The 14,453-nt window shown below is 33.6% G+C and overlaps 1 protein-coding gene and 1 pseudogene across 1 annotated transcript; one reads left to right on the top strand and one right to left on the bottom strand.

The window, feature by feature from the left end:
* The first annotated feature begins 5,088 nt into the window (after positions 1–5,088).
* On the top strand, positions 5,089–6,975 carry LOC134241041 (uncharacterized). Its single transcript, XM_062723137.1, has one exon. It carries the CDS (start codon positions 5,089–5,091, stop codon positions 6,973–6,975), a length of 1,887 nt encoding a protein of 628 aa, XP_062579121.1.
* A 3,130-nt stretch (positions 6,976–10,105) lies between these two features.
* On the bottom strand, positions 10,106–12,325 carry LOC134241043 (uncharacterized; annotated as a pseudogene).
* Positions 12,326–14,453: the final 2,128 nt, after the last annotated feature.

Here is a 14,453-nt window from a genome sequence, read left to right as displayed (position 1 = left end):
TCAAAGGTCAAGGTCAAAGGAGAAATGTTTTTGGTATCCAATTTAAATTCTTATCACAAAAATTACATATGTGATGGTTGAACGCCCGAGCAGTAACTATTCAAAAATTATGACCGAGGATAAAGTTGTTGTTTTTTTTCATAAATACGTAAATCTCCTAGGTCAAAGTCACAAGGTAATCGTTTTTATTATTGGTATCCAGTGGAAGGTCTTGTCACATAAATAGAATTATGTGAAGTATGAAAGTCCTAGTATCTACTGTTCAAATGTTATTGCTGAAAAAATTGAAATTTTTGTGTAAAAGTGGTCAAACTACCTGTATAAGTTCAAGGTCAAAATGTCAAATTTGGTGGCACCTTAATTAAGGTCTTGTAACAAGGAATACACCTGTGAAACATGAAAGTCATAGCTTCACTTAATCAAATGTTATGGTCAATGTTAAAGTTTTTGCAGACAAACAGACAGACAGATCGATAAACAGACAGGTAGACAGACGGACGGACATGACAAAAAATATTTACCGGTACCCCCGAATCTTCGATTACGGGGGCAAAATAAATCCGACCTACTGATTGATTCGATCGAATTAAATTTATGACTTATAAAGAAGATTTCTTAACATTTTGTTAAAAGTTGGAAAATGCTTTGACTTCTGTGTAAATGACTTTAAAATCAAGAATTGTTGGGTGTAAAGAAGAAGGTGGATATTGCAAGCTGCTGGTTGGCGTCTTCAGTAGAATATAAGACAAATGGAAATCTTTTTGGTGTTGGTAATGCTACAATGTTTGATTGCGTACATAAAGTTTGCGAGTTCATTTTTGGAACATTTGTTTGGAGAATATAAATGTGTTTTTCAGAAAAAAGAATGAAATGGGTGAAGATCGCAAACGTTGATTTATCTGAAAAAATCTTAGAAAAATATAATGTTTGAAGAGGAAATAAACACGAACCCCTGAAATTAACTTCTAGAGATGTGATCAGTTGTCCACGGGGAGTAAGCATCCCCTGTGAAACCTTCACATTCTCTTACAGTTCTATAGCAATGTATTGATAGATTGTATGTTGTTGAACGTCCCTCTCGAGCATTTTTCACTTATATGGAGACGCAACCACTTACGGGTGGAGAGCTGTAAGTTTTGTCATACTCGTCACTGGGAGCCATTGAGAAGGGTTGGATCTTTTTCGTGCCAGAGCCTACTGCGACACGGGACCTTGGTTTATACGGTCTCATCCGAAGGACCGGTCTCCAAGTCTAACAGTTGGATTCTAACCCCCGACGTAAGGATCAACTCCTTTTTAGCGACTCTAGAGCAGACACCCTAACCACTGCGCCACAGCAATGTTTTGATCAGGTAGATATAATATTCCGCAGTCGAATTCAATGTAAATCAATGGCCTACCAATCTGAATGAAATTAGTCAGCCAAATGACCCAATGACTATCACTGCTTACACAATTATTATAACCAATATAGAATTTTAAAAAGTTTTCAAGAGGTATATGGAGATAACGAACAGTATTCAATATCAAAGTCTATAAAACAGTACAAAATAGAAGCAGACCAAATAGGGACCTCCATAACATCCGAGGTAGGATAAGGTGCCATGGAGGAGTGAGCATCCCCTGCTGACCGGTTATGCCCACCGTGTGCTCCTTGTCATGATCGGGAAATAGCGTAAAAATCTGTCGCCAATTCAGTGTATAAATAATGGAATAACAATTAGTACGAAAAACGTCACTCAGCATTTTTCTCAATGATAAATTGTATTTGCTGACAAGGTCATTGTATCGACCATAGAATTTACGAAATGGTGACTACAAATTTTAGCGTGAGTTATTTTCTGTATGCCATCATTTTAGAGGTCAACAGGCAGCGATTCCTTCATTATTCACCAAATTTTAAATTTGTCATTAAACTTGATTGTGAGTCAAAGATAAGAGGTTTTTTTTTCACTTATATAAGTTATGTAATATTTATATAAACAAAAGTTCCAATTATTTTTTCTGTCATACATACCGGTACGTATTTAAAAATAGTAGCTCAAAGAGGGATAATTTCAAAGGAAGCAATCAAGGGGAATACACTGGATACTCAAAAATTCCAAAGAACTTTTAGACAATTTGAAATCACAAGAGTTTACCTAAATCAACAGCTTTTAAAAAAACTTGCGACTTTTCAACTTTATACACAACCGTTCCCAAAGAAAAATCAAAGTCCAGGCATTTTGATATCATTGACAACTGCTTTTTCAATAAAAATGGAACTACTAAATTTACGTACCTGGTCATTGGTCATCTGCAAAATTATTTTGTTGAAACACATTCTGATTTCACACACAAGTACTCTGAAGTTGACATCAAAGAGCTGCTTGAATTTCTGATTGACAATATCTACCGGGTATGTGGTTTTTGGAGACAAGGTATTCCAGCAATCGATTGGAATTCCCATGGGTACAAATTGTGTTCCGTTATTAGTAGACCTATTTTACTATTTAAATGAAGCAGCATTTGTGCAAAATCTTAGCGTGAAAAGAAGAAAACACTTTTTGTGGCCTTCAACTCGACACTTAGATATATTGGAGACGTATTGTCAATTAACAATTGTCATTTCCATTCCTACGTCGATACGATATATCCTGGTGAGCTTGAGATAAAAGACACCAAAGATTCTGAAACATCTGTTTCATACTTTGATATTTTACTTGAAAAAGACGTTAATGGTAATCTAACAACCAAGCTATATGATAAACGTGATGACTTTAACTTTTCTATCGTCAACATCCCTTACTTATATTGTGCAGCAATATACATTCATCACCTGCATACGGAGTAATTTCTAAAACGAGGTAAATAATTGACAAGCAAGTTGATGAAACAAGAATCTCGTCTCGTTTAAAGTCATAATTTCGTAAGTTCTATGGTCGATACAATGACCTTGTCAGCCAATACAATTGATCATTAAGTCAAATGCTGACTGACGTTTTTCATAATTGTAAGTCCATTATTTATACACTGAATTAACGACAGGTTTTCCCGTTATTTCCCGATCATGACACGGAGCACGCGGCGGGTGTGACCGGTCAGCAGGGGATGCTCATTCCTCCATGGCACATTATCCCATCTCTAATGTTTCGGAAGTCCGTGTTTGCTCTGCTCCTATTTTGTATTGTTTTATGGACTTCGAGATTGAATACTGTTCGTTATCTCCATAATTATCCTTCTTACCGTAACGGAAAGTGAAAATAATATGACAGAGAAAAAAAAATTACTTACGAAATGCTTACTTGAAATCTCTGATACATCGAAATATCTGTTAGTAGCTTGCCTCAGTTAAAAAAAAACTGAGAAAGTTTGAAAAAATTCTTCGGTTGCTAAAGTGTAGTGGGGTGATGAATTGAAAGCATATTCCTGTTATAGCTCCGGAGCATTCTAAACGCATACACAATAATTACATGAGTAAATTTGCTGTGTCGAATCGCTTGTAAGCTATAGTTAACGGACTGTTAACTATAGTTAACAACGATAATCTATATTTTACATTTGTAAGCCATTGTTTACGTGCATGATTATCTATATTTCAGAACCATAAATTATACCTAACACTGAAAACAATCTTTTGCGATCACAAGATATAGATTTTTTGATAAATACAGTTTTACAATATGTAAACTATAGTTTTTATAGTTTATAATGTGTAAACTATGGATTATATATAGTTTATATTTTTTCTCTCTGAATAACGCATGTTTTGAATTAAGCATAGATTTATCTGCATCTGCTAACACTGACCCAATCTTGTTTATTTCTTTTCCATTTCAATGAAGTGTACGGTTTTCTTGCCTTTATCATCTTAACTCTTCCCTTCATTTCCAAATAGTGTTTATGCTCCAAACTTATTTACTAATCAATTAGCATGCTCTGAGTAAGATCATTTTTAATCTGAGGTAGGCTACTGACAAAAGCGTTAATGTTCCAAAAGTTAGTATTGCAAAAATTATTGGGTCTTTATTTGTCTGACATGTTTGTATCCTATTTTTTAACCATTGTTTAATGCTAAAATTTGGACTACGGATTACTCTTACTACCAGATCAATAAATAGGGCTCGTGTCAGGTGTATCCTTTTGATAAAGATTGCTTTCTCTTAGTTATTTATACTATACTAAATATTTGTTCAATGATTGTAATTCCAAGCAAATTTGCAATTGTAGATATATTACTAGTATAAGTAGGGCTTATGGTGGGTGTGTCCTTTTTGTCAGGGAACTAAATCATCTTGTTCTAGAAACAAATTAAACATCCAATTCTTCATAATGTAAAATATATATAAATATATAAATGTACAGGGCTTAATAAATACCATTCCAACTTTGTACTTCCACATTATCAGATTCACAAATTAAGTACCTGTACATTATAAAGATTTATCTGTACATTATAAACATTTTAGATGAAACGAAAGTATAGTGTGATTTTGTTAGCACTAATTATAAGCCGTGAAAGTTTCCAAATCTTCCTTGTAAAAATGGACTCTAATACAACTTCAAGCGTGTAAGTTTTAATGACAGCAAATTAATACAATTTAATCCACCTAAATATATTTTATTAACAATTCTTTTAACAAATACAAATCATAGGTATTAGAATTTAATGTTAATATAAAGCATGTGCATGTACACAAAACATGTTTTAGTTATGAACATCCAGTGAACATGAAGCAAAATAAAATCTGTAAGTTTCTTACACTTAATTAATTTTAATTTAGCTTTTTAATAATTTTACAATGTGTAATTACTAGTTAATCAATGTTAATTTTTATAAAACCTGACTGTTAACATAGAATATTCCCTATTACGTATAACATTTTTATTAGATGCTGATTAGATGAAAAAGCAAATAATATTCTGATGACAAAAGAAAATTTTTTTTTAAATTATGCGGCAATTTATACCGAGATTTTTTCTTAAGTAGAAATACATAACAAAAAAAGGTAATTTTGATTTAATCAAACGGAATACCATACTTATAAGATACAGAAATTTGACATAAATCTTTTCAGCAAAACTGCCTTACAACATATATCAGAGTCAATGTTCGAGGGACTTTGTGATGAAATTGGTACCTCACAACTAGTGGCTATGAGGAGAGATTTGGCGGACATCTGTGAAATGGTGGAAAACCATGTAAGAACAATTGATGAGAACAGTGAAATGATGAGTGGAAGTAAGAGAGAAGGATTCAGACTGAAAGGATCAGATATAGATACGATGTTCTGGCCAAATAATCACCGTGTGCTCTGGGACTTATCTCAGTCTCAGTATTACAACACACATAGAAAAACAGTTACACTGATCCTCTGTGACTGTTCTGATAGTCCACCAGGATTCATTTTGTTATATCTTCTGTCACCAAGCATGGACAGACATGTCCAGGAAGCTTGTGTTAGAATGAAGAACAGGAATTATATATCTAGCTCTAAATATACACAGATCAAGTGTTCTGAATCACCATTTAATGACAATCCACATGGACCCTGCGTTAGCGGGATTGATGGAGAAATAGAATATGATAATGCCTACTGTTTTGTCAGTGATTTTTGGCCTCCATCTGCCTCCGCATGGATAGACAGATGTCAGTCATGGCCCCGACCTCATGTTGTGGATGATATAGTAAAGAACGGATGTCACTTGGTAGCAATCGGTCATAAGCTAGGCATATACGAAGATCATGAATGGAGAATTTCTTTCTCTCTGGCAGAAAATAAACTTGTGTGCACAATGAACCACTGTCAATTCTTAACTTATGGCTTGCTTAAATTGTTCTTAACTGAAATAATTAACCGTGGGTTAGATGATGATGATAAATTACTGTGTTCCTATCACATGAAGACAGCCGTTTTCTGGGTAATTCAACAAAGTACAATACTTCACTGGTGTCCACAAAATCTCCTGGGGTGTTTCTGGGTCTGTTTTAAACTTATCCTTAAATGGGTGTATGAGGGAGTCTGTCCTAATTTTTTCATTCCGGCGAACAACATGTTTCTGAGTAAAATTTATGGTGAAGCACAACATCAGCTATTTATTAGACTGTATGGGTTGTATGAGAAAGGTTTTGTTTCCTTGCTAGACATTACCTCCATCAGTTCTTACATTATTGATGCCATCCATAACCCCAGACTCTCCATCTGTACAGATGAACACGCTCTGATTCCCGAGATTAATTTTGATATCGAACTCTTTTATGAAATGCGTACCTATGGATCATCACTCGAATTAAACGATTGTATCAAATATCTACTGACATTAGAACATATGATAAGTTTACCTCTTTTGACACAGTATCAAGTCGTTATGCTACGACGACTTGCAGCTTCTTTCTTACAGCAAACTGCTTTTATATTAAACACGGAGGCTTATTTTCATGAAAACAAACTGAGGTATATATCTGACAAAATCTCCCGTCACATGCTAAACTTAGCAGCCAGATTCGGTTGTATTACTGACTTGATGTACATAGCCATGTATTATTACAAGACACATAGATACATGGAAGCTTTATCTATTATAGAAATGACCAAGGTCAAGTTATCACAGCCATGTTTGATGAACAGGCCAAATGTAGATGCAGAGAAGTATATTGAAGCTGTAGGGGGACAAACCTGGTCTACAAAGATGAGACAGGCCTTGGCATGCTATATCAAACTTGAGAATAGAATCAATTACATCAGTGAATTAGTGCCGGAACAGCAGTCCTCTTTACATAACAATGGGACTTCATTATATGTGCCACCCTTTATAATGATGAACATGCTAGAGGTCTTGTGCTATACATATGTAGACACAGACAAAGCACAAAGAGCTCTAGATGATTTACAGACCCTAGTTCACTATGACGAGGGACAGCTTATACCTTTAGATTACATGGACATAACGTGGACCATTCTGGAAATCTGTCAACAGGTGACAAGAAACCTCTAGGTTGATTTTACTCACTCCAACAATATCTCAGACATGCGCCATATCACAAAATACAAACAGCTACAGAGATTAGAACACCAGTGCGGGATTTCAAGAATGTAATTACTAAAATTAATGTGTTCAGAAAAAATCAGATGTTTGTTAAATTTTAACTTATACACAGTTTATAATCTAGTACAATGTATATGATTTTTCCTGCTCATATCACATTTTCTGAACAACCCTGGAATTATCTGATCATTTCAAAAATTTGTGCTTGAACCCTGAAAGCTGAACATTATTTTCATAAATGTTTGTCGATAGATAAGTATGATAAAATATTATTAATTTGAATGGCGGAAAAATGAATTAATAAAAGGAGTAAAAAAGCCTTTAAATAATATTTCCTACTTTTAGGTTAAGATATATTTTTACGTTTAGTTTTTTTTCCCTAGGATCACTGATAATAAATTAATTTATCGACAGTTTTCTTTTACCTCAATGCATTCTAGATTTATATTAATAATTGTTTGAATAAAAATCTTATATGAAAAATTTAATTTAGTTTTTTTTTATTACTATATGAAAAAAATAGAAAGTTAAGAATCTGTCCCTATTTTAAGATTCCTATATTTCATGACAAAAAGGACAATAATATTTATGATTTGTAATCATTTGAAAATAAGTGATGTCTTTTATTAATTAATGGAATCATACTTGTATATAAATTCTAACAAAACATACGTAAACATTATATATTATATAAATAAATGAATTTTATTCGTAAGAGATGGAACCACAAATTGGAATACATTATAAGACTTTAATTATTTACTTTGAGAAAGTGAAAGTTTAGGGATATAGTCCTATATTCTGTGCATTTAAAGTCAGAGTTAAAACTCTGTATAACGTGCCATTACATAACAAATATCAATATTAATTAAATAGCCTTGTTCCTGTTCAGCTGTTCACTTTACAAAAGTTCAACATCAAGGACTCAACATATTTAATTGGTGAATGTGGAAATAAAACTTCAGGTCAAAAAGTGTTTAAAAATCCACTCTAATATCTAATCTAGCCTGATAATTCAGCTATGATCCTCTAAATAAACTCTTATTGATTAAACTTTTGTATATGCTATCCCCATTTCTATCCTGTTTGGTAACATATTATGATTTGTTTCATTTTCAAGAGTATAGTGCCATTAATCGAATGGAATAAAAATTATTTTTGAAAGCTTTTTCCACTGTAACTCTGGATTTTCCCTCCTTTCAGAATTTATTTTATGTTATATAACGTCCCATTTGATAATTTTCCACTTATATGGAAACACCACCACGCCGGTGGAGTGATGCAAATTTTGCACTAAACTAGACAGGCGCAACCATTGAGCAATGAGGGTTTTTTTATTCATGCAAGCTCCTACTGGGACACGGGACCTTGGTTTATACGGGGGATCGCTCTCCGCGTACCACAGTGGGATTCGATCCCGCTTCGTACAGAACAACTACTTACCTCTCAACTCTAGAGCAGACGCTCTAACTACCGGTATGGGGCAACGCGGGTGATTCTTCCCTTGAAGAAGATTTTATTATAAACACGAAAAATGTAACCTCAAGAAAAACATTATCAACCTACACACAGCTGAGGTCGTTATTTTTCTTTCCAGTGTGATCATATTCAATATTACCTTCAGCTACATGAAATACTGCTTTTGTAGGGTAAAAAGAGGTCTACCAAGTAGATATATTTACACTTTCTAAACGAAACTGTGATTTACGCTTACTTTGATAATCTTATGGGGCGCGCGCCGGGTGCGCCCCCCTCCCTTTAATCCGCCACTGATACCTGTTGAAAGAGCTTGAAATCTAGTTACTTCAAGTTGTGTTCTACACAATTTATGTGTTTTATTGACTGATTCTGTTTTAGATCTGTTAGACAATTATATCCCTGATGATAATGTAAATAATTATGGACCAATCTAAGACCTTAAAGTCTCTGGCATGATCCTCAGGAATGCTTTTGTAACATATAACATACTTTCAAAATTTACCATGAGTGTTGTTTTCAAAATGTGTCAAACACGCATGACTAGCTTTTTTTTCCAGTAAATACACAATGAAATACTTTACTTGATTAAGTTTTATATACATATGTAACTTAAATGTATTTGAGTTTTGAAAAGAATCGAGAACAAACAATTTTTTTTCTTCAAATTAATTGTTTATTATAACATCAATGACATTTAAAAGAAATTTAAATACTGGCTGACGTTTTTCATACTAATTATTAGTCCATTATTTATACATTGAATTGACAACGGATTTTTCTGCTATTTCCCGATCATGACAAGGAGAACACGGCAGGTGTGACCGGTCAGCAGGGGATGCTCACTCCTCAATGGCATTTGATCCAACCTCTGATGTTTCGGAGGTCCATGTTTTCTCTGCTCCTGTTTTGTTTTCTTTTATGGCCTTTGATTTTGAATACAGTTCGTTATCTCCATATCCTTCAAAATAAGGAGCGCAAATTATTTCGAGTGTATAACCTTGTTTGATATGGGGACACACTCCCTGACAACCAGCTGAATTGTCTTTATTAATGCAATCCTCGTTTCCATTCATCAGGATTCATAGAAAATTCCAGATTTTATGAATGAAACTAATTTCAATCAGTAGCTTGATTTTACTACATCGAAACAACGATAAAGTTGCTAGGCCTATGTTTCATCTTTTACCTCCCAATGCTACTCATTATTTCCGTTACTACAATTGTGTTATTGAGCGTCAAATAAACTAATATAAAGCAAGAAAAATTTTAAACCCATAGTTGTTTTATGATTCTAATAATCTTTCGCAGATTATAAAGCATAAACTGGCCCAAAACAGGTTTCACGAGAATAATTTGGCTATGGAATTTCGGCAAAAAGAAATCATGAAAATATCTAATCAGTTTTTAACAATATGAAGTATTTTATATGAAAATTTCGTTTATTCTCTTCCCTTCAGCTGTACTTTGTGGCATGATTCTTGTCTGATTGTTGGTATTAGTATAGAGCAGCCTGGAGGATCCCTGTCACCTGTTGACAGATCCCAAGAATCTGCCACAATATATATTATTCGTATAACTACCTTAAGTTTACAAACAACAATTAATTGAAATAAAGTCTGAACACCAATATAATAATTCTGATAATTGTAGCTGTTTGTATTTTGTGATATGGTTTTTGCCTAAGAGATTGTTGGTATGAGTATAGAGCAGCCTGGAAGTTCCCTGTCACCTGTTGACAGATCCCCAGAATCTGCCATGATATATCTCTGAATGGTATATACTGTCTCTGATCACAGTAAATTAGGGTCTGTAGATCATCTAGAGCTTTATGTACTCTCTTTGTGTCTACATGTCTGTAGCACAAGATCTCTAACATGTATAACAGTATATTGGGTGGGATAAATATTGCAGGCCAGTTATTCTGTAGAGCAGACTGTTGTTCTAGTATCAATTCATTGATGTAAAGGATGTTACTGTTCAGTTTGATATTCCATACAGCTGCTTCTCTAAACTTCATAAACCAGGACTGTCCCCCTAAAGCCTCAACATACATTTCTTCATCCCCAATTATCCTATGCAACACATAAGGCTGTGCTAATTTGACCTTGATCATCTCTATAATAGTTAAAGCTTCAATGCATTTAAGTTTCTTATAATGATACATGGCTATGTACAGCATGTCCGTAATACAACCGAACTTGGCTGTTAATTTCAGCATGTGACCGGAGATTTTGTCAGCTATATACCTCAGTTTCTTTTTATGTGTGTATGTATCAATGTCTAATATGAAAGCTGTTTTCTGAAGGGCAGACACTGTTATTCTCTGTAGCATAAGTACTGTAGATCACAAAATTTTCGCGACACCTTATTTACGCGAGATAGTCATTGACTCTTCATTAGCGAGACATAATTCTCACGAATTCTTGTTTTTACTCTATATTATCATACAGAATACTTTTATACGCGTAAATAAAATTTTTGCGATCTCATTGTCTCGCGTAATTACGCGAAAATAAAGTTCTCGCGAATAAAAAGTGATTTACAGTAATTGATACTCTGTGAAAGGATGTGAACCTAATATCTGTTAAACAATATGTAAACATTTCATATTCCTTTGAAGATTTGATGCGAATATGTTGTCATGTTTATTTATTTCTGAAAACAGGTTTGCGTCTAACTCAGCTTCAGAAATCAGAGTATGATCATCTGTACAGATGTAGAGTCTGGGGTTTTGAAGGACATTTATTATATATGAACTAATGGAAGGACTGTGTAACAAGATTGCTAAGCCCTTCTTATACAATCCATACAGTCTAATGAATAATTGATGCTGTACTTCTCCGTAAATTTTACTACGAAACATGTTGTTTTCTGCAATGAAAAAGTTGGGACAGACCCCCTCATACACCCATTTAAGAATGAGTTCAAAACAGACCCAGAAACCCCCCAGGAGATTTTGTGGACACCAGTGAGTTATAATATTTTGTTGAATCACCCAGAAAACCACTGTCTTCATGTGATAGGAACACAATAAATTATTATCATCACCGAGTTCATTGTTAATGATTTCTTTTAAGAACAACTTAAGTAAACCGTACGTTAGGAATTGACAGTGGTTCATTGCAAACACAAGTTTTTGTTCTGCCAGAGAGAAAGACATTCTCCATTCATGGTCTTCATGTCTTCCTAGCTTGTGTCCGATTGCTACAAAGTGGCAACCATTTTTCACTATGTCATCAACAACATGAGACTGGGGCCATGTGTGACATCTGTCTATCCATGAGGAGGCAGAGGGAGGCCAAAAGTCACTAACAAAACAGTCCGCGAAGTCATATTCTGAGAGTCCATGAATTCCGCTGGCGCAGGGTCCATGCTGAGTTGTGTTTAATGAGAAGAGCACATGATCCTTCTGAATTTAGAACTAGATATATAATCTCTGTTATACATTCTAACACAAGAATTCCGAATGTCTCTATACCTGCTTGGTGACAATAAATATAACAAAGTAAATCCTGGTGGACTATCAGAACAGTCACAGAGGATCAATGTTTTTCTGTGTGTGTTGTAATACTGAGATAATTCCCAGATCACACGGGCATTATTTGGCCAGAACATATAGTCTACATCTGATTCTTTAAGTCTGAATCCTTCTCTCTGACTTCCACTCACTATCCTACTGTTCTCATCACTCGTTCTCACTCTATTGTCCACCAAATCCCTAATGTCTATCACATCTCTCCTCATGGCCACCAGTTGTGACGTCCCCACTTTACGACACAGTCCCACAAACACTGATTCTGATATGTGTTGTATAGCTGTCCTATTGAAAATGATTTAAGGGGAATATTCTTATTTATAAAGTTGTTATACAAATGTCACTTTTCGAAAATTGAATTATGTCTGTTTCACTTGAAAATTTCTAAACAGAGAAAGTTCTCTATTGTGTTTATAAGTTCTTTTTTTTCTTTTATGTATCATATTTTTTCAACTAATTTATCAATTTTTCATACCATGTAGAATTAATAACGGTGTCTTTTTAGTTTAATAGTGTTGATAGTGTTAATAGTATACGTATATATACGTATATAGTTCAAGAAAATGTTATGCTTCAGATAATTTATGCATGTTTAAGTTCCTTTATCGCTGTCCTGCTACTGATGATTGAACCAAATCAAGAAAGGTGGAATGGAATGAAGAATGCCTCTTTAGAAAATGGATTATTGATATCATTATTCATTTTAAAAAAAGAATGCTATTAATTAAGTTACTCTTTTGATTCCAATGTGTTCTTAACGGTGAACTAAACATTATTGTTTCAAATATAGTTTTCTAATTCTTTTATACCATCTATGAATCAAGTTGAGACCTGTCAAAGAAGATAAGACAGAAAAACTTTTAGTGTAACTTAAGATATTCCAGTTTTAGTACTTACAATTCTGAAATTATGCTTGAGTCCATTTTATGTGTAGAGAAATTAAAGGTTTCTTGTATTATAATTATGTTATAATTAGTACAGGAAATTTCCCTCTACTTTCATTTTGATAAACAGTGTTACCTTTTATATCGTTCATGAAATCTATCAAAGGAAAATTTATTTAAACCAAAAAAACACCATATCTGAATAAACGAATAAAAATTATCGAGATATTTCTCCAAAGATTCTAGATAAGAAAGTTCAGATACATTTTAAAAGTTCTGGACTTTCAATTCACATTGGTTGTTGTTAGAAATTGCCATAAATCTGGAAATTGCTAGTGCAGAAAATCTTTTAGCAAATTTGCGCGTAAACTGCATTCGCAAAAATATGTTTCCTAAAACTGAATCAATAACAAAAAATGTAGACTAAAACTCTGCAGACAGCTGATCTCTTTTTTTAATCCGATGCAGTAGACATTTTAAGAAAAGAAACCTGTGTGTTTATAACAGAAGTGCTTGGGGCGGGAACGTTTCTCTTCGAGATTCTTGGACTTTTTGAAAAAAAAACTAAAACATTTTTTAGAAAATATTCAGAAAGTATAACAACTGAAAAATTTAAGCTAAAACTAGCTTTTATAGAAATACATACTATCTGATACTAAAAAAAAGAATATCAATTTTACTGAACACGGGGGATCCCGTCCCCTAGCACCTGTGGTTTATACTTCAAGCTAATTACCCGTGATAATATGCCTTCTCCATACATTCGATATCTTCCGGTAGTTTGAAATACAGCATGTCATTTTTTTAGATTAATTCTTTTAGAAATAAATCCCTAGCACGGCGTTAGAATTATTTAAAACTGTATTTTAATAATTTTGTTTGTAGATGCATAACTGCTATGAACATAAATACACTTTTTAATTTTAGTGCCATTAACAATTCGCAAAATTTTAAAACGTAAAAATTCATCTACAGCCCTTCGACCCAGATATTTACGGAAGTAGGTCATTTCCAATCCTCTAGCTGTTACTTGTCTTCCAAATGCTGACGTATCAACACAAAAATTTCCATTTTCCTACAAATAAGAAACTTGACCTTTGAAATGGTTATGTTATGATTTTGAATTATTTTTTAAAAGACAGCCCAGTTTTTTGTTTTGTTTTTGTTTTTGGCCGGGGAGTGTGTGACCAAGTAATTACATATATTTTGTTTATTTAGGCAAATATTTTGCATTTTGTGAACTAATTTTTTTTTCGATTATTTGAATCAAGTGAGTGGAATTCTAAAATCTTAAAATCAATAATGTTGGAAGTCTTTTCAGTCCATAGTGTAACAATGTAAATGTGATGTGACTTTTTAACCATACACAGAGACGTAAGCGTATTCATAGGAATCGGTCTTACAATTAAGCTTCAATAAACGATGTCTCTTTTGATTTATTATCGCCTTATGTAAATCAACAGTTAGGTTTACATCATATTCGCACAAAACTTTACTCTGTCCCTTTTAAACTTTTAAATGTTCGTCTT

Source organism: Saccostrea cucullata, unplaced genomic scaffold, assembly GCF_032062105.1.
Source record: "Saccostrea cucullata isolate Sc308-1 unplaced genomic scaffold, CSIRO_AGI_Scuc_v1 ctg3125, whole genome shotgun sequence".
Classification (NCBI taxonomy): Eukaryota; Metazoa; Mollusca; class Bivalvia; order Ostreida; family Ostreidae; genus Saccostrea; species Saccostrea cuccullata.
Note: the sequence above shows the minus strand (reverse complement) of the source record. Positions and strands in the feature narration are given on the sequence as shown.

Coding starts and splice junctions, on each gene's coding strand:
- LOC134241041 (XM_062723137.1), top strand. CDS start 5,089: ATGTTCGAGGGACTTTGTGATGAAATTGGTACCTCACAACTAGTGGCT.